Source organism: Mus musculus, chromosome 4, assembly GCF_000001635.26.
Source record: "Mus musculus strain C57BL/6J chromosome 4, GRCm38.p6 C57BL/6J".
Classification (NCBI taxonomy): domain Eukaryota; kingdom Metazoa; phylum Chordata; class Mammalia; order Rodentia; family Muridae; genus Mus; species Mus musculus.
This window is the reverse complement of record NC_000070.6, coordinates 152,007,532-152,027,691: the sequence shown is the minus strand read 5'-3', so window position 1 is coordinate 152,027,691 and position 20,160 is coordinate 152,007,532. Positions and strand designations below refer to the sequence as shown.

General features: G+C 55.5%; 2 protein-coding genes across 14 annotated transcripts; one reads left to right on the top strand and one right to left on the bottom strand.

The window, feature by feature from the left end:
• The first annotated feature begins 16 nt into the window (after positions 1 to 16).
• Positions 17 to 7,919, top strand: Zbtb48 (zinc finger and BTB domain containing 48). 13 transcript variants are annotated; one of them, NR_166859.1, is made up of 11 exons: positions 80 to 127; positions 633 to 1,304; positions 1,673 to 1,914; positions 4,885 to 4,996; positions 5,458 to 5,665; positions 6,064 to 6,150; positions 6,249 to 6,403; positions 6,777 to 6,913; positions 6,984 to 7,148; positions 7,414 to 7,502; positions 7,572 to 7,918. NR_166859.1 is itself a non-coding variant. In NM_001379628.1 (11 exons), exons 2-11 carry the CDS (start codon positions 636 to 638, stop codon positions 7,866 to 7,868), a joined length of 2,046 nt encoding a protein of 681 aa, NP_001366557.1. In that variant the 5' UTR covers positions 80 to 125; positions 633 to 635; the 3' UTR covers positions 7,869 to 7,918. The 13 variants fall into 13 exon arrangements, 7 of the variants coding, with proteins under 7 accessions (XP_006538511.1, XP_006538512.1, NP_001366557.1 ...); NR_166858.1 differs by having other exon boundaries at positions 80 to 149; NR_166860.1 differs by having other exon boundaries at positions 80 to 149; positions 633 to 1,473.
• Positions 7,920 to 10,014: 2,095 nt separating this feature from the next.
• Positions 10,015 to 18,801, bottom strand: Klhl21 (kelch-like 21). The gene is made up of 4 exons (NM_001033352.3): positions 17,729 to 18,801; positions 14,987 to 15,392; positions 13,313 to 13,385; positions 10,015 to 12,357 (listed from the first exon to the last, which is right to left on the bottom strand). Exons 1-4 carry the CDS (start codon positions 18,747 to 18,749, stop codon positions 12,064 to 12,066), a joined length of 1,794 nt encoding a protein of 597 aa, NP_001028524.1. The 5' UTR covers positions 18,750 to 18,801; the 3' UTR covers positions 10,015 to 12,063.
• Positions 18,802 to 20,160: the final 1,359 nt, after the last annotated feature.

Sequence of the window (20,160 nt, the reverse complement as noted above, 5' to 3'; positions counted from 1 at the left end):
CGGTTCTTGCCTGCGCGCCTGTATGTCACATCCGGCGCGGCGGCGGTGGCGTCTCCGCGCTGTGGGCCGGGCAGTAGTTAGTCTTGTGGGCGGTGGAAGTGGTCTAGGCCGGAGCAGTGAAGCCGGTGTGAGCCGGGAGGACCGGCGGGGTGAGGAGGGTGCGGGAGGGAGGTGGAGAGCCGCCTCGGGCTCTCAGGAGCGTGTGGCCGCCGCCTTCCGCTTGCCGCCCGCCCGCGATGTGCAGGCGCGGCGTGGGCTTGGGTCACCTGTGCGCAGCCGCCGCCCTGCCCTACTGGCTGTCCGTTGGGTGCTCTACAGATCAGCTGTCGTCCACGCTGGTCTAGCCCCAAACTCTCATTTTCATTTTTTCCCCACCAGCACCCTATCCCGACTGCCCCTGTCCTGTCTCCCGCCATGCACTTCCTCTCCCGCTCTCTCCCCTCCGGCCAACCCATGCCGCTCCCCGCCCCCAAGACTCCACTCTGGCTGTGTACTCTGTGTGCACTTTCTAACCTTGACCCAAGCCTGCATCCCGACATGGGTGGATGTGCAAGTGTCCATCTCACTCTCGGTCCAAAAGGGCTTTTCCGATTGGGGCTGAGCAGAGGGGTCATGTTTGCCTTCCCTTTCAGATTATGGACGGTTCCTTCGTGCAGCACAGCGTGAGGGTTCTGCAGGAACTCAACAAGCAGCGCGAGAAGGGCCAGTATTGCGACGCCACACTGGACGTGGGGGGCCTGGTGTTCAAGGCGCACTGGAGTGTCCTGGCGTGTTGCAGCCATTTCTTCCAGAGAATCTACGGGGATGGCACAGGGGGCAGCGTTGTCCTCCCAGCGGGCTTTGCTGAGATTTTTGGCCTCCTGCTGGACTTTTTCTACACTGGCCACCTCGCCCTCACCTCAGGGAACAGGGATCAGGTACTCTTGGCAGCCAAAGAGTTGAGGGTGCCTGAGGCTGTGGAGCTATGTCAGAGCTTCCAGCCCCAAACCTCAGTGGGACAGGCACAGAGTGGACTGGGTCAACCTGCCTCCCAGGACGTGAAAAGCCACCTGAAGGAGCCGACAGACTTGGATGAGGAGGAAGTTTTCAGGACTCTGAGCCTGGCCTCCGTGGATCAGGAGCCCAGAGACACTGAGCAGCCCCAGCTGGGTACACCTGCTCAGAGCACCACGGCCTTCCTCTGTGGGAAACTCACGCAGGCTTTGAAGCCTTCTCCCTCAGAGGACAAAGAGTCTGAGGACTGCAAAGAGCCCCCAAGGCCCTTCGAGGCTGGAGGTGCCCCGCTGCAGGGCGAGAGCAATGAGGTACTGTTTTCAGGGAACTGGGGAGGCAAGCATAAGGGTAAAGACCGACACTTCGGGAGCAAACATGGGAAGCCAGTGGTCTCAGCTGACCTTCTGCGAGCTACACTTGTCCATGGTTGCCAGCTTCCTTGGGGTGGAGTGAGCGTCAGGGTTACAGGTATTTCCTTAGGTTAGTGATCCTGGCCAGCTCCCTGCTAACATAGCCACTATGCTCCAAGTCCAAGATTGCAGTCTCCTCTGGGCCCTGCAGGGAACTGTTGTCTCTGGTGAACGGACCATCTGGGGGTGGGGCTTATGTTGGAACTGAAGGCTGGGTCCTGCTGATACCTGGGTGACCCTACCCCCTCCTGCTGCCTCCTCTGCTCTAGTGGGAAGTGGTGGTCCAAGTGGAGGACGACAGGGACGGTGATTACGTATCTGAGCCTGAGACTGTGCTAACCAGAAGGAAGTCAAAAGTGATTAGAAAACCCTGTGCAGCCGAGCCAGCCCTGGGTGCGGGTTCTCTCACAGCCGAGCCCACTGACAGCAGAAAAGGTGCAGCCGTTCCGGTCGAATGTCCCACATGTCACAAAAAGTTCCTCAGCAAATATTACCTGAAAGTCCACAACAGGTAAATGCTCTGCTTGTTTTAATTTCCTTTTCCTATCTGCCCTTCCGTGTTGCAGCAGAGGGTCCTGTACTCCCCTCCTCCGGGCTCTGCGGGGCTGGGGATCCTAGGTCAGGCCCAGACAGTGGCTGGTCAGCATGCCACCTCTTCCTGTCTTTCTGTGATTGTGGGTTTGTGGATACCTGGTCAGTAGATTCTACCCACTGTGGAGTTTGACTGTGGGCAGGCCTCTGGCCCCTTCCTGAGCTGAAGCTGAGGTCTGATAGACAGTGTGGGCTGTGACAAGAGGCTGATGGAGAGGACGGAGGCTGCCTGTGTTTCTGGGGATGTTAGCTTTGTAGGTCAGTGATGTATAAGGAGCCATTTGTCCAACAGGGACCTTTTATGACTTGGAGGTTTGTCCTCTTGTTAGTTTTGTCAGGCTTTTTGTTTGTTTGTTTTTTGAGACAGGGTTTCTCTATGTAGCACTGGCTGCCCTATAATTCTCACTGTGTAGACCAGGCTGGCCTCCAATTCAGAGATCCACCTTCATCTGCCACCCAAGTGCTGGGATAAAAGCCATGTGCCACCATACCTGGCTTGTTTTGAGTTCAAATTACTTGAGATCCCATACCACATGCCAGGCATGGTGGTGTACACCTTTGATCTCAGCACTTAGGAGGCAGAGGTAGGCAGATCTCTGGGTATTGAGGTCAGCCTGGTCTACAGCCTGAGTTCCAGGACAGCCAGGGATACACAGAGAAGTCTTGTCTCGAAAAAACCAATGCCCTCCCAACACACCGAAAATAATAATAAAAGTGAGTGCTGTAGACACAGCCCCATCTCAGCTGCTAAGTAGACATACTAGTCTCCTGCAGTACCGAGCCAGGCTGTGTTGTCAGTGCGTCACTCTGGCAAGCCACTGGTGCTCACCTGGTGTAGGAGTGAGACCTGTTTGTCATGCCTGGGCTTTGGCCTTGGGGTAGATGAGGCTATCCATCTCTGCCCATGCTCCCTTCATTCCTTCCGTGGTCTGTGGTTCGCTGATGGCCCTGAGAACTGGGAAGGAATGGCTTCAAGAGATGCTTATATCTAGGCGTGGCGGCACTTGGAAAATAGAGGCACGAGGCTTGCTGGAAGCTTGAGTGTGTGTGGTGAGTTTCAGGTCAGTGAGGACTACGCAGGGATACCGTGTCTCAAAAGAATAATAGAAAATGAGGTCCTTGCAGTGGCAGGGACTACGGGGGCGAGGATTCTTAGAGAGAAGAAGATGAGAGTAGGTTTGGCTTCTGGACGGACATACAGGAGACTCAGTGCTACCCATGGCGCTGAGGTCAGGGTTGGTTTGGTTTATTCAGCTGCTGCTGCACTTGGGATGAGATGATGTAGCCCTTGAAGATGAAGGTCTTCATGGCGCTCGGATGCAGCACAGGTACAGCAAGCCTTGTGTCTTGCAGGAAAGGAAGCAGTACTTTAGCATGAAGCAGACAGCCTGAGCCTGCACTTTTTGGGAGTTCCAGGCCAGTTGGGGCTTCAGTGTGTGGCACCCTGTTTAGGGAGGTAGGAGAGTAGGGGCAGAGGAACTGGGAATTGGAGTCTACTGTATAGATAAGGTTAGTGGTATTTATTTATTTATTAAGAAGGTGGGGTGCTTCCTCCTCCCTTGTGACCTTCAGTGCTAGGGACTGAAGCCCAGGGTCTTTGCCACTGAGCTATACCCCAGCCCATTTGTAGTGAGACACGCCTTACTAAATTGCCTAGGCTGATGATCCTTCTGCCTCAGCTTGGAGCAGCTGGGAATGGGCTGTAGCTCAGTCTTTTGTTTTTTTTTTCTTCCCGAGACAGGGTTTCTCTGTAGCCCTGGCTGTCCTGGAACTCATTCTATAGACCAAGCTGGCCTGGAACTCAGAAATCCGTCTGCCTCTGCCTCCTGAGTGCTGGGATTAAAGGCGTGTGCCACCACGCCCGGCTGTAGATCAGTCTTAATCTGTTTGCCTGCCAGGTGAGGCCCCCATGTTCAGTCCCCAGGATGCTAGGGGGGAAAGATCCAGACCAAGTGGCTGAGGTTACACTGCCGGCCTCTGCCACCCGTCTAGGCTAGGAGACTTGGAGGATGTGTGGAAGCCAGTCACTGGTGAGAGTCTTCTGGCTGGGAGAGGAGCTAGCTGGCTGTTGTGAGTGGTAGGGCCTGACCTGGAGTTGGCATGGCATGGGGTAAGGTCAGTGAGGGGCAGGCTGGTTCACTGGCTACCCATGTCCTCTGCCCCCTGGGCTCTCAATACAAAATAAGCACTGGCAGGTTGTGAGCCCAAGGGGCCACCTTTTCTGCAAAGAGTCTGGACTTAATGGAGCCTCCTGGAGAGATAGGTAGGGAGCCAGGAACCAGTGGTGACTCAAGGACTCCATGAACTGCTCCAGCCACGCCCTTGCTGGCACCTGTGAAATGGACGCACAGAATCTGGTTGTGGAGTCCCACATTTACTTCTTTACTGAGTGTGGGAGGGTCACGTGCAGACGTCAGTGTACAGCTTGTGGGAGTTGTTTTCTTCACCTCATGTGTCTCAGGGATTGAACCTGGGTCCTCTGGCTTCTCAGCAGCAAGTGCTTCTGAGCATTGAGCCATATCACCTGTCCTGCCATGGTGTTGAACGTGGGGTCCGCAGAGGGGAAGATGTCAACCAGGTCTTGTCAGTGAAGTTTTGAGGCAGCCATTTAGGGAGGCTGGCAGATGAAGGGCTGGCTCTTCCTGGCTCCCTCCTGGCTGTCTTTCCATGGCTACTATTTCTTCCTGAGGCTCTCTAAGCTGGAGGGGGTTTCTAGCCTTCCCTTACATGAGCAAGCTGGGTGTCGCTAAGTCTACATGGTTAACTCCAGCTAGACTTAGGACACTTCTTCCTCCTAATGAGCACAGCATGTCTGTGGCAAGAGCTGGAGGATCAGAGAGCTGGGAAACCCTCTTAGCCCCCACGCCTCTGTGGCCTCTCTTCCTGGCAGGAAACACACTGGGGAGAAACCCTTCGAGTGTCCCAAATGTGGGAAGTGTTACTTCCGCAAGGAGAATCTCTTGGAACATGAAGCCAGGAATTGCATGAACCGCTCAGAACAGGTACTTGGGAATTGGTCCAAGTATTTGTGGGCAGCAGCACAGTGCCTGTGTCTTCATGCCATCTGGGAAGGATCCTCAGGAAACCCTACGGGATTATAAAATAAGAACTGCGGGGCCTGGCAGGTCCGCATCCTAGTACTTGCCGGACACATGAGTTCAGAGGGCACAAGGGATATTTTGGGTTTGCCTGCCTGGGCTCCTGGTCTAGCTCCATCTTATGCTTTGGAGCAAGTAAAGTATTTGTGGGAGATGGCTGCCAGGAAGGGCCACTTTGTCGGCACCCCGCCCCTCCAAGTGGGTAGTGTTTGGCTAAACCCTGTCATCCTCTTCCCAGAGACTGGCCAGTAGCAGCTGGCTCTGTCTCTAGCCTGTCTGAAGCCAAGAAGGGTCTGGCGTGTGGTAGTGTGCAGTGCTCTGATGGTCAAGGCAGGCAGGTTACATGTTGCCCTCTCCTACCCCAGCATCCCCTACCCCAGGCAGACACTTACCAGCAGCGTTTGGAAGCCCCTGCAGAGGCTGCCGTCGCAGGCAGAGGCCCTCCCTGATGCTGGCCCTGCTTGCCCCTCACACTGCCAGGTCTTCACATGCTCCGTATGCCAGGAGACCTTCCGACGGAGGATGGAGCTGCGCTTGCACATGGTGTCTCACACAGGGGAGATGCCCTACAAGGTCAGGCCCGCTTGTCCCAGGGCCATGGGCTGGGGTGGGGGTACGGGGTATGTAGCTCTCTGCCTGGGATGGTACCTGGCACTTGTTCCAGAGCCATGGGCTGGGGCAGGGGGTGCGCAGCTCTTTGCCTGAGGTGGTACCTGTCACCTCTCCCTTGAAGCCTGCCTTCCTTGCCCATTCGGTGACACCACTTGTGTAGGTAGGGCGACTCTCTGCAGCCTTGCTTGCTCAGCATTCTTCCGGGGTAGTATGGCTGGCTGAATATCGCCCCCTCTTGGGAGCCGACCTTTAGCCATCAAGGACTGTCCCTGTGTATGGACTAGGCCCTTCCCCGTGTGCTGAGAGCAGGCCACTGATGGTGCTGGCTGCACTGGACCTGACTGGGCCTGTTTTTTCAGTGTTCCTCCTGCTCCCAGCAGTTCATGCAGAAGAAAGACTTGCAGAGCCACATGATCAAGCTGCACGGAGCCCCTAAACCCCACGCAGTAAGTGCCAGTCAGGGCTGGGGTTCCGGTGGCTCTGGGACAGCTCAATCCTGTCCTCACCTGGATGTGCTCCCTCTGCCTGTCTCACCCACCTGCAGTGCCCCACTTGTGCCAAGTGCTTCCTGTCTAGGACGGAGCTACAGCTGCACGAGGCTTTTAAGCATCGTGGAGAAAAGCTCTTTGTGTGTGAGGAATGCGGGCACCGGGCCTCGAGCCGCAACGGACTGCAGATGCACATCAAGGCCAAGCACAGGTATGAAGGAGGAGTGGAGTGCTCCCTCTGTGCAGTGTGGCCCTGCTACCACAGGAAGCGGCCACCACCTCCTCCCTGAGTCTCGCACTTGTAGCCCTTCCAGGGTGGAGGTGAGAGACAGGCAGTTTGCTAGGCTATCGGGGAGGACTCAGGCTGGGGCAGGTCTCTGCCTCCCCTCCCGGAGCTAATCCTTCTCCTTTAGCTTCCTGACTCCCTACAATAGAGATTTGTCTTTTGCTTCTGGGAATGGTGGTATCCCTTGCTGGCTACCCAAGCCCTGCTGCTTGTTACCATGTCCAGCTCCAGCAGAGTAGGTGGAGAGGGATGGCGTCCCCACAGTGATGGCCTCTGCTTTGTGTTCCCATCTGACCAGGAATGAAAGGCCTTATGTCTGTGAGTTCTGCAGCCATGCCTTCACCCAGAAGGCCAACCTCAACATGCACCTGCGCACACACACCGGCGAGAAGCCTTTCCAGTGCCACCTCTGTGGGAAGACCTTCCGCACCCAAGGTGAGGCAGGCCCAGCCCCTCCTTGCCCCAGGGCTGAGACAGCCACTGAGTTCCACCTTGTCCCCCATAGCCAGTTTGGACAAGCACAACCGCACCCACACGGGCGAGAGGCCTTTCAGCTGTGAATTCTGTGAGCAGCGCTTCACTGAGAAGGGCCCCCTTCTGAGGCATGTGGCCAGCCGCCATCAAGAGGGCAGGCCCCACTTCTGCCAGATCTGTGGCAAGACCTTCAAAGGTAATTAGTAGGCAAGCTGTAGGAGAATAGTGGGCCTGGCTTGTTTCCTGCCCGCCTGGGTTGGAGGGTCTACACAGAGATCAAGGGCACCGGTAGCTTCTGCATGCTCCTCAGAACCTTCAGCAGCTCCATCTTCCGTGTGCTGAGATGAGAGTGGAGCTTCTGTGACAGCGTGGGGACAGGGCACCCTGCACCTGGGCAGTGGTGACCTCAGTGCGCTGCTGTAGGGCCTGCTCCTAACGCCCGTGGTCCCTTTCCTCTGCAGCTGTGGAACAGTTACGAGTGCACGTCAGGCGACACAAAGGTGTGAGAAAGTTCGAGTGCACCGAGTGTGGCTACAAGTTCACGCGGCAGGTAGGCCGGGCCGGGTCCCCTGCTCCCCTGCTCCCTTCCGTCCCCGCTCTGAGCTTGGCTTCTCCCCAGGCTCACCTGCGGAGGCACATGGAGATCCACGACAGAGTGGAGAACTACAATCCCCGGCAGCGCAAGCTCCGGAACCTCATCATTGAGGATGAGAAGATGGTGGTCGTGGCTCTCCAGCCCCCTGCAGACCTGGAGGTGGGCTCTGCTGAGGTCATTGTGGAGTCCCTGACCCAGGGTGGCCTTGCCTCCCAACTCCCTAGCCAGAGACTGTGTTCAGAGGAGAGCTTTGCTAGCCCTGGCGTCCTGGAGCCCTCTCTCATCATCACCGCTGCTGTTCCCGAGGACTGTGACACGTAGACCCCTGCCCGGATGGCCCCACTGACCAATAAACATGTGACTTAGCACTTGTTCAGTGTCTGTTCCTTGGTGTTCTGCAGCTACGGCCTGGCCTGCGCTGGAGCACTCCTTCCTAGTCGTCCCTCATGGAGTCCAGGTCTTGACCTGAGCACAGCTGCTTCCCAGCAAAGCTGAGGAGGGAATATAGCTGGCTTCCACTTGTCCCTCACTCTTGCACACCAACAGGTAGTGTCCTTATCTAGAATACTGTAGGTGAGGCCAGCCGGGGGTTGACACCTCTGAAGTTGGACAAAGCGGCCAGGGCCCATGGTGTTGGCTTCATTGGCCAGAATTAAGCAACTCTAACGAAGCTGAACATGGCAGCGGCAGCTGAGCAAGCTGGCCTCGCTAGGCTTCCTGTCCTCGTAGGGAGGGGTCACAGGCGGTCCCACCTTTTACAGAGTGGGCTGCATGGGTGCTGCAGATGCTTGCTTAAACCTCCCAACTCCTTTGTTTCCCTCCATGCCTGAGCGAGTCGCTGCTTCATCCATGTTTGCATGGGCTAGTACATGCTCATGCTTCTCAGATGAGTAATGAGAAGGAAGCCTGCAGCAGTACTGGCAGGGGAGGGGGCCTGCTGTCTGAAGATGCTTTCTCATGCCTGCCTGGCCTACTGGTATAGCAGGAGCTCTGGGGCCTGGCTGCTAGGCCTTCCTCCCACTGTGGTAGCTGAAGTAGTGCTATGATATATCTTTGCCACACTGTTGGTTAAGGCTGTCACCAGTGTCCTTCCTTGTTAGAGGAGGCATAGGCCTTGGTAGGAGTGTCAGATTCAGACATTCACCAGCCAGACTCATGGTTCTGGTAGTTGGAGGTGGGCTTTGCCTAATCCCCTTGCTCCATGGGATGGAATATCCATGCCCACTCCCTGGTTCCCCACCGACCCCCACTGGACTTGGGAGACCAGGAAAATGGTTTTGGGGCTGGCAAGATGGCTCAAAGGCTAAGAGCACTGATTGCTCTTCCAAAGGAAGTCCTGAATTCAAATCCTAGCAACCACATGGTGCCTCACAACCACCCATAATGAGATCTGATACCTGCTTCTGGTGCGTTAGAAGTCAGCTACAGTGTACTTAGATATAATAAATCTTTGGGCTGGAGCGAGCAGGGACTGAGTGAATGGAGTTGACCGGAGTGAGAAGAGGTCCTAAAAATTCAATCCCCAACAACCACATGAAGGCTCACAACCATCTGTACAGCTACAGTGTACTCACATACATAAATCATAAAAAAAAGGAAAAGTTTTCACTCCGCACTTACACACCACGTGACTTTCATTCCATGAAGCAGCTGAGATAGGGCAATGTGCAGTTACTAAGCTGCCTCATATCTGTTCTGGAGATGCCACAAGGTTACAGGGTGCAGCACTTAGCACAGGAGGCCCTCCATCCATCTTCAGGGGTCCTAGCCTGTTTCCTTTCCAGCCCAGGCACCAGCCTGCCCTGCCTTTAGATAGGCTCTGAGGAAAAAGAATGATCCAGCTTGAAGGCTTCGGGGGTTGTGGGGTGTGGAGTCTCACAGCCTGTTAGGGAGCCCTTCAAAGCAGTGGTTCTCAACTTTCCTAATGCTACAACCCTTTAACATAACCCCTCTTGTAGTGGTGACTCCCTAACCATAGTTACTTTCATCGTTGTTACTTCATAGCTGTAATTTTGCTTCTGTTATGAACTGTAAATGTAAATGTCTGTGGTTTTCAGTCTTTTGGGGTTCACCACCTAGGTACCCTCCCAGCACAGAGTCCATCTTTATGGGCAGGAGCCTGCCTTTGGGTAGCATGCCATGTTTCACCACTGACGTAAGAAAGGGCCTCAAAGGCTGTGAGGCAAGCTCCCTCAGATGCTGGGCTCCCCAAACTTACATCTGCCGACACCGCATCCCTAGCTAGATCCTTCCCACCACACCTGCCTCTCACACCAAGGATTCCCAGAAGACAGAGCAGCAGGAGGTTGACCTCTCGTCAGGTGTTAGTGGTGCACACCTTTAATCTCAGCACTTGGGAGGCAGAGGCAGGAGGATCTAAGTTTGAGGCCAGCCTGGTCTACAAAGTGAGTTCCAGGCGAGCCAAGACTACCCTATCAAAAGATGAAGGCCATGACACCCAGCATATAGGAAACATTTTATTTCAAAAATTAGGGAAGCACCCTAAGACCTCAGGATGCTGGACACAGAAGCTACAGAACAGACAAAAATAAATATACAAATCTGCCCAGCCACTGGTGACTGAGTGCCGCCTTCCTAAGGCAGGCAGGCAGTCTTCCTAAGTCTCTCAAGTCATAAATATAAGAAAAATCCCTTATAGATCAATACTAGGCACAGAACTTCTCTCATAACTTAAGTTTTGTCCTAACATATAAAAGCTTTGTACATGTGACAGGGACAATCCCATACCCAGGTGGCCCAGCTTCAATCCCTGTTAGTGTAGAGACATGTGATAAGCAGTGGGTTACAGCCCAGAGCCAGTGGCAGAGGTGACGCCCAGGGAGGGACAGTCCTGGACTCCCGGTGGGCACACAAAGTGCTTACAATTCTTACTATCCTTAGTTTTGGAGGGGCCCTGATGTGGAAACCTGAGTAGCTCTGGAGCAGGGCAGAGGGGCCCTGTGCAAGTGTGCACTATCCTGCAGTTAATTGCTGCAGGTCGTGTCCTTCCTCTGGAAAGCCTCCTAGCCTGTCCCCAAGAGGACTGAACAACACTGTCCTCGGTACTGAACACACACACACACACACACACACACACACACACACATACACAGGACCCCACCCTGCTGTGGCAAGGCACTCCATACACAACACACACACACACACACACACACACACACACACACACACACACACACACACACAGGACCCCACCCTGCTGTGGCAAGGCACTCCATAGCAGAGCGACAACTCTGGTGGCCCTGGGAGGCAGCTCTTTTTAAGGTTCAGAGAAAAGAAAGCACTCGCTGGAAGGATGGGTTGGTGGCACCAGAAAATGAAACAAGCCTAACCCTAACCCACACATCCCCAAGGGAACCCTAGGTCACCAGCGGGCATCGGTTGGGAGAGCACTGCCCTCTACCTACCATCTTTCCCAGAGTCAGGTGCCCAGCAGAGCATTCTAGAACATGGCTTTCAAAACAGGAGGAAATTAAGGCAGCCCCCTCTGCCAGCTGGACAAGAAGGCAGCAGTAGGCATGTGATGGGATAGAAACTTCTGTTCCTAGAGCCTCATCTGCCCTTGAGTTCACTAGAAAAAGGCAACTCTGAACTTTGGCTTTGTCTATAACAAAAAGTCCTAATGGCCTCTTCCCCCCAAAAGATAACAAACCCCAGGCAAACCCACCGGTTACAAGGGGGTCTCAGCTCCCAAACTCATGAAACCACTCAAAGTCACAAAGAAACCCAGGGATCCCCTAAGCTGTGGTCCAGGTGCCCTAGTACTTGTGTCCCTGGCCCTATGACCCTAGAAATCCTAGGTCAGCTAGCTTTTCAAACCTACGGCCAAGTGCTGGGGCCGCCCCACTCGGCTCTCTTTAGAAGCAGGGGTCTCTGCTCCCAGGCCCTTAGCTAAGTGTCAGTGAGGCCCCCGAGGAGCCACCACAGCAAGCCAGCTCTGTGAGCTTTGCTCCCTGTCCTCCAGGAGAGTCCCAGGGAGGGCCTCCTTGCCAGGCAAGAACACGTGCTATAGGGACAGAGCTTGGACTCACACTGTGACAGTCCACCAGCTCAGTCTTAGTACTTAATTCCTATACGGTGAGACCCCGACAGTGGTGTGAACACCTCTCTACCTGCAGCATTGGAGGAGCCTTGGGACTGGATGGGGAGTTTAGCACTTCACTCTAGCCTTTGTTTTCCCTGATTCCCAGTGCTCCAAGCCAGGCCACTTTCTTACCATTACAGGACCTTCTGCCCTGGGAGCACACAGGCCCAGGAGAGGGCAAGGAGAGGCTCCCTGCACAGTGAGCTGGATGCTACGAGCTGGGGGTAACTTCTGAAGGCTGATTCATGATGGTGGTCACCACCACCTTATTTAGTCCCCAGAAGCTGTGACATAGGCCCTGAATACACAGAACCTTTACACAGTACACTGAGGCGCTCACTAAGCACCCTGGAGCCACTTCCCTGCAGGTGCCAGGCCCCTTACACCAAGGTCCTCCCCTGGGCCAGGCCTGGGCTAATGCAGCTCCTCGGGGTTCTGTGGCAGCCTGTGGTAGCCTGCATCCACGTCATTGCTACCACTGTTCAGCTCGAAGCCACGCCCCCCTGCCGGTGTCTGTGGCATGAACTGGCGGAAGATGCTCACGCTGCCGTGCCAGAAGGTGGGCTCTGGAAGCCGCCCCACCACACTCCAGGCCCGGGTCTCTGGGTCATATGCCTCCACCACGTCCGAGAGTTCAAAGGTGTTGTCGTACCCCCCAGAGACATAGAGTTTGCCTCCCAGGACGGCCAGGCTGCCCCCAACGTGTACCTGTGGGTCAAGATGGAGGAGTGAGAAAGGCAAGCAACCGTGGCTGGGCAGACCGCTCTCCCTGATTGCTCTAGTAATTTCCAGGGAACAGCTCGGTATGTCACCACAGCATTGAGAACCATCCTCAGCCAGCTTTGCAGATGTAGAGACAGAGCAGGACAATGCTTCTCCCTCCCCGTGTGGTCAGCATGGTCTCAGGTATGGCCCACACCCAGCATCCCTGCATCAGCCCTCTGGGGCAGGCTTGTCCATTGTACAGACAGGATGAAGTATGCTGGTACAGCCATCAGGGAACCTGGTCAGATGCTACAAAGCCTTCCAAGGGTCACTACACTATCAGCCTTAGACCTTTCTCAGCAAGCAGAGACAGGAGGCCCTGACCAGACAGCAGCAGCAGCAGCAGCAGCAGCAGCATCATCATCATCAAGGGTGCCTCCCTCCATCATGATCATCATCATCATCATCATCAAGGGTGCCTCCCTCCCAGTCCCCCATTCACAGCACACAGCGTGTCTAATAAATATATTACATCACCAAGGCCAATTCCTCAGGAAGCAAGCAGGGGTCTGTCACACCCAGAGACCTGTCTGAGCCCATTCCCTTTAGCCACCATGGCTGCTGGTGTTCACACAAACACACCAGCCCTGGGGCCTCAGTACTTGTTGTCTCTTTGTGGGAAACTCATCTAATTCCTCACCTCTTCTGTTTGGTGGCTCACAGTAAGGGTGCGGCAACTACTGGCCTGGTCCCTTGAGATCCTAACCCCCGGTACTGGTACCAGCGAGTTTCAAAGGTAGACTGTAGCAGCAGCCTCCCACTAACTCGGAGAACACCTGGAGAGGACTTAGTAGAAGCTCCACCTACCATGACTGTGCCCCAAACAATCTAATGACAGTGCCCTTGCAAAAGCGGGGCTAGCCTGAGCTTACAGGCGCTGCCACACCTGCAGACTTACCTGATTCATGGATGGGATCTTGTCCCATTCGTCTTTAGTGGGGTTGTAGACGTCCACCTCGGCAGAGTCATCCCTGTGGAGCAGTGGAGGAAGAGACACCCGGTTAGCCAGAAGCAGCCTCGGCTGTGAAGGGCCACAGGGCCCTCCACTTGGGTGACTCTTCCCATGAAACTGTATGTATATTTATTTTTGAGACAGGGTCTTGGTTTGCAGTCCAGGCTGGCTTTGAACCCGCTGGGTATCTCTACACTCCCTGCTTTCTTTCCAGCAGAGACCAAAGAGCACAGCTTGAAGGGGCCAAGCTGGACAGGGATCCCTATCTCCTCTCTTCAAGGCTGCCACCCCCAGTCATAGTCAACATCTTCGCCTTTTCTAGAAAGTTGCAGAGTGGGTACACGGAGTGGGTGCACGGCAGAGGCCCCAGACAGCAGCTTTCACTGGCCATTGATAACAGCTACAGGGTGCTATGGTCGTCACAGAGCACTGGCTGTGTGTGTCCCTGACAGGGCTCTTGGGACATAGGTGCACCCTGGGATCACAAAACACTGCCTTCTTTTATCCAGGCACTGAGGTTGGGCTGACCCGGCTTCCTGTGTGGGTGGCACAGAAGCAAACCACTAGCTGGGCAAAGCCCTCCCACTTCCACGTGGAGGGCAGGCAATCAACATTGACTCCCATTGGTAAGGAGAGCCAGCAAGTGTCAGGACCCAGAACAGCCATGGGGAACAGTCTGCCCTAGGACCTTAGGACCAGGACCGACCGGAGGGCATTCTCAAAGGTACTGGGCTGGCAGCCACTGTGGAGGGGCTGAAGCAAAGACCTGGCACTCTTCAAAGTTGTATTTATAGCCAGGCCCTCCCACTTCTTAAAGATACCACAGGAGGTGGGGTGGACTAGTGAAGGGCCAGGCAGTTTTATAACAGGATCCAGGAAAGTTCCAGGGCATTCTCAAAGCAGATCTGCAGGTCCTGGGATTTAAAGACGCCAGGTCCCTCAGCCTCTCAGATGCCAAGCAAAACACCTGTTGTCCCCTTTTGACTCCTCAGAGTACAAACACCTCCTGCTTGGAGGGGCAGGGCAGGCAAAGGTCACTGCTGTTCCTGGGCCCAGAAGCAGAGGGCACCCACCTGTGGGATCCCAGATCAAAGTCTGTGACCAAAAGGAGACATGGGGCAATGTCTGTCATTCCCTCCGTCCCTCCGTCCCAGCCCCCACAGCTGCTGGCAGTCGCTGGACCAGGGAGCAAAGCAGCGAATACACACACGTGCACGCACACATTCACACACAGGACATAGGCATCCAATTTTTCTCCCAGATGCCCAGTAGCCACGTAGTCAAGGTGTATTTGACTGTGACTAGACCAGGCATCAAAAACCTGCAGATGGGGCTAGGGTAGAGAGCCGAGACGTCTCAAGATCTCAGTCTCACTCAGACACATGCATGTGCCTGCACATATATGTGACCGATGGATGCATGGTAAGCCACCGGATGCTTAGCTAGGCACTGCCAAGACTCCACTATCCTTGATGTGGACTGAATAAGAAAACCTAAAGCCCATAGCAATGATCTAAGGGGTGTCCCTAGCCTCTGATCCCAGCTTGCCCCCCTCCCAGTACTAATCTATGAAATGGGCACAGGGATGAGGAGCCAAAAACCAGTATGCCATGGCCTCACCTGACGAAGTACATGAGTCCATTCAAAGTCACAGTCTTGGGCGCAAAGGACCACGGTGGGAGCTGGCCACAGTTCACCAGCGACCACAGATCAGTGTCTGGGTCATAGCACTGTATCACCATGGTCTCCTTGCCTGCCAGGGAGCCAATGGCATAGAGTCGGCCTCGGCAGGCAGTGGTAGAGCAGTTGTCCATGGGGTAGGTCATGGGCTGCAGTGCCTCCCAGGAGTCGGTGGCATGGTCATAGCGCTCCGTGCTGTCGGCTGCCACCACATACAGAAGGCCGTCTAGCACTGAGGAGCTGTGGTACTCTCGGGCCTTGAGCATGGGTGCCACCTCCGTCCACTCGTTCACACTCGAATTGTATCTCCACACGCAGTCATAGAGCCGGGAGCCATCAGACCCGCCTGCCGGGGTGTACAAAGGACAGATGGTCAGCCCACATGCGGTGAGTCACCCACCTGTGCCTTCCTGGACTTCAGGGTCGGCCTCTCCCTACGGAGGAATTAATCTCACCCCTGTCACCCAAAATACATCTATCCCCTTGAGGACCTCACCAAGCTGTCACTGAGGCACTGAACAGACCCACTAATTGCTATCAAACCAAGGCCGAAAGATGTCGCGGGTCTCAACAGTCTTGACTACGGTTTCAGCTAAGCTGGCAGGGCGCTTACCATAGCATGCGTGAAGCCTGGGTTTGCTCCCCAGAGAGCAATACATCTATAATCTCAGCCCTCAGGGGTTCGGGTTACCCTGGATTACATGAGACGCCATCCCAAAAAACAAAATGAAGGCGGAGAACACAGGCTACCCTTTCTCGGGCCTGAGTTCCATTCCTAGCACCCACATGGCAGCTCATAAGCATCCATGATGCTTGTCCTAGAGGATCTGGTGCCCTCTTCTGGCTTCGGTGGGCACCAGGTGTGAATGTGGTGCAGGTTACACCACGTACATAAAAAGTAAAATAATAAAATGAAAAGTGCCCTCCCCCCATCAAAACCACCACACTTAACTAACTCAGAACAGCCAAGCCTTGGCTCTGGGCGGCTCTTCCCGGTACACAGCAAACATAGGACTTGGCCACCAAATCCTAGACTTCCTGGGCACTTTCAAACCAGGATTGTGCCAGGACACGGTGAGAATACACAGCGTTCCCCAAGAGACCTAACACAGCAAGCCACACCTCCATATACTTTGCCATTCTAGTTTGCACTTTAGTGGAGGGCACAAGGGCACGTTTCACTTGAAATTCTTATCAAGCTATACAAGTATGACAGGCACTGATATGTGTGTGTGTGTACAAGTCTTTTTTAAAAGGCTATTAAAGAGGCAGATCTCTGTGAGGTTTGGGCCAACCTGGCCTACAGAGAGAGTTCCAGGACAGAGAAACCCTGTCTTACAAAACAGTGTGTAAAGTAGATGTAAGACTACAAAACTTTCATGCTATCAGGAGACTGCAGGAATCCTGGAGGCTGTGCTCCTTGGCTTTCCCTGCTGGCGCCCGCCTTAAACAGGACAGAGACATTCTGTCTGTCTCTCAGCCTGGAGCTTTTGAGGAAGGAGAGTCTGAGGCATCTGTGGGCCTTTTACAGGGACCCTGCAAAGCAGCTGAAGCGGCTTCCTGACCGGCAGGAAAATCCCCTACCAGCAGCTGAATGCCAGGACGGTGCCACCTGCCTAAACCTGATTAGCTGTTCAGCTGTGACATTTATCCAAGGGCGAGTCTGGCCAGTTCTGGGAAGGCGTTCTCTGCTCAAAATCACTAGCCAGACTTCGGAGGAGATGGGGGCAGGGTGGCAAGGGAGGAACCCCAAACAACACAGAGTCGGTCTCAGGTTGTTAAAGAGGGATACACACTGGCAGGCTTCAGCAGAGAGCTGGACTCAGGGCGGCTGGTCAGAACTGACACTGACGGGATGTGTCCCTCTTCTGTTCCGACATAGCAACATCAGGGTAGGCTTTATGTGGAATGTGCCACCCTAAGCACGGCCCCCGTGACGACCCAGCCTCATGCCTGCCTGCCTGATAATAGGGCCAGAGGCCTCAGTGGTCTTTCCTTATATAGCAGTTCCAGAGGCCATTCCTCTTGGCCTCCTGTAGCCTCCCTACAGTTTGATCAGGGATTCATCCTTAGTGAAAAAAACGTGGGAGAAGCCCAGTACTGGGGCAGGCTGGGGCCCGCCTACCGTGACTCGGCAGTGTTTTGGGGTTTCAGCCAAGTAAGTGGAAGAAAATCTCTCAACATGTGACCATGTTTACAGTCGTAGACTAGTGCAGCCTAAATACCATGTGATCCACAGTGCAACGCCTAGGTGCGGGCTCTTAAGAAACCTGGTCACTGGTGACAAAGCCTTGAGTCAGGAGGCCCCTGTGGCTTAGCAGGGAGGGAGAAATGTCCCTGCTTTGGGGAGGGAAAGATGCCTCACCAGGCGCCAGCCTGCATCCTGTCCCCACATTCCTTGGGGATTAAAAGAAAGCACCCATTGTGCCAGGTCAAAGCCCGGTCTTTTCCAACTCAAAAGAGGGAGGTACCTCAGGGCAAGGAGTTGGCTAAACAAGGCAGACTGTACCACAAGGAGCACAGAGACCCACAAAGGAGCTATGTCTCTGCTCGTACAGGGGGGCTCTTCTAGCTTAAAAACAGATGGAGAACTTAAGGAAGTAGCCCTGCCAAGGGTTAGGTCAGGCCCTAGAATGCCAGGTCCTGAGTATATCTCTCTTGGAAATCCACCAACTCACTCACCCGTCACGTAGATGTCGTTGCCCAGAGCCACGATACTATAGCCCCCACCTAAGTGATCGGGGAACTCGGCCAGGTAACGCCACTGGCCGGTCTGCGGATTGTAGCAGTCGACCGTAACCAGCTCGTCGCAGTCCTGGTCACAACCTCCCACCAGCACCAGGATCTCGGCCAGGCCGGTGGACGGGCGCGGACGCATGCGGGGGCAGGGCCCGCGGTCGTGCCGGTCGTAGCGAGCCGCCTGGAAGTCGCGGGCCTCGCGCAGCAGGCGCAGGCAAGGTGGGCAGCGCGCCACCAGTGGCTCGGCCTCCACGTGTGCCAGCAGGTAGAAGCGGCGCACGAAGGGCAGGCGCACAGCCTCCAGCAACTGCGGCCAGTGCGGCGCGCGGCGCGGCGGGTCCGCGCGCACCCAGCGCAGCGCCAGCTGGTAGGCCGCCTCCTCCTTGGGCACGCACAGCCCGTCGTCGCGCAGGTAGCGCAGCAGGCGCGCCAGCGGCAGCCTCTCCAGTTGCTCGGCGCCCAGTTCGCCCACGTGGCGCAGGATGAAGCGTTGCGCAGCGCTCGCCAGCCCCGAGCAGCTGAAGGCCTCGGCGAAGTCCTGCATGTCCAGGCAGTTGGCCAGGTCGAGCTGCTGCTGCAGGAAGGCGCCGCACGCCTCCTTCACGGCGGGGAACTGCAGCAGGTCGGCGGCGCGCAGCAGCGGCTCGGCGTTGTCGCCGCTCACCGCCACTCTGCCGGTGTAGCTGAAGTCCAGGAGCAGCTGCAGCATGTCGGGCGGCACCCCGTGCAGGCGCACGCGCTCGGCGCGGCTCTCGCGCAGCTGGCCCGCGAACATGGCGCGGAAGTAGGGACTAGCGGCCGCCAGCACGGCGCGGTGCGCGGGGAAGTCGCGGCCGCCCGCCGCCTCCAGGGTCACATCCAGGAACTTGCGCTCGGCGCGCAGTTGACTGAGGCCGCGCAACAGGCTTAGGGCGTGCGCGGGATCGGAGAAGGGCAGCACAGCCAAAGGCGCCGGCCGCTCCATGACGCGGAGCTGCGGGTCACAGGGACGCCCCAGCGCGTCCGGCACCGCCTCTATAAATACGCAGACCAGCCGCAGCCTCCGTGGGCGGGGTCTGTTGGGGCGGAGCGCCTCTAACCTTGCCCATTTAACCCTTCTGTTCCCAGCACTGCGGTCTGAGTCACAGCCGCCTACGCCGGCCCCTTTCCTCCCTTCCGGGGGTTCCAGTCGTCTCCAGCTGACGCTCCGCTGAGAACGGCGGGTGACAAGTGAGGGCTAACCACTCACCAGCCCAGCGGTTTGCAGAAAGAGGTCTGGAGAGGCGAGCTTGGCGCCCGAATCCGTAATCACCCCTTTGGTCTCAAATTCCCTATTGCGCTCCTGGGAACTTCAGAACATCTGGGAATGACGATGTTTTAGTTTCAGTGGCTCCAGGGGTAGCTACTTAACCCAGTCAGATTTCAAACGCTATTTTCACAATTCAGCACCAAAACACGAACAAATTCGATGGGTTTTCGTCGTCGTCCTTTATTCTTGGCGCGTTTAAGCAAATTGGTGGGGCCAGACTCCAGGAATGTGCTCCACAGTGTTCATGCCTGAGTTTCCAGCGCATCAGCAAAGCAGTGGCTTTACTTTCCGAGCAGGCTTCTCAGAAAGGGTAGGGGCAGGTCTGCTGGGGATCGCTCAGGCTCCCAGTCCTCTGGGTGGCTCAATGGGTCCAGCTCAAGGTCGGGCAGGGCAGCACCTTGAAAAGCTGCAGAGCCGGTAGCAGTCACAGTTGAGTGGTGATGCAGTGGGGGCTGTTTGTATGTATATGCGTGTAATGTATGTATATATGTACGTACTCTTGGAGAAGGAGCCCCCCCACTTAGAAGCCATATTTGGGTTTTGCTTTACTTGGTTTCAGGCAAGTGTGGAGAGAGAAACATCTGCCATCAGCGGCGTCTGCTGTTAACTGTCCCCCACCTCCGTTCTGAAAGCATTCCAGCCTCAAGCCTGCCCAAGCACCCTGGAGTCAGTCCTCTGTCATTCCTGGGTTGACACAGCCTTGGCTGGAGACATTTGCTTTTATTCCATTTCTAAACCCTTTCAGGCTTTCCACTCAAGGAACCTCTCCTCCTTTTCCAACGAGAATGCCTCTGGTCTAAATTTCAGGGTCACCATGGGAAGCACAGGTTCTAAGGAGGCAAACATGCAGGTACCCAGGCAACCGCCTGTTGCCCATAGAAGGACTGTTCACACAGCTATTAAAGGCAGAGCAGCATTCCTGGGCCCAGGAGGCTGGCCCAGCTTACACACAGCCCTTCCGACAGGCTGAGCAGCCAGGAAGTGGGATGCTGCTAGGAACATCCTGCAGTTCCTGGGAGTCAGCTCAGCAGGAAGCCTCAGGATTAAATGCTGCAGCTGGGAACTGAGTATGGATTTTGTTTCTTTC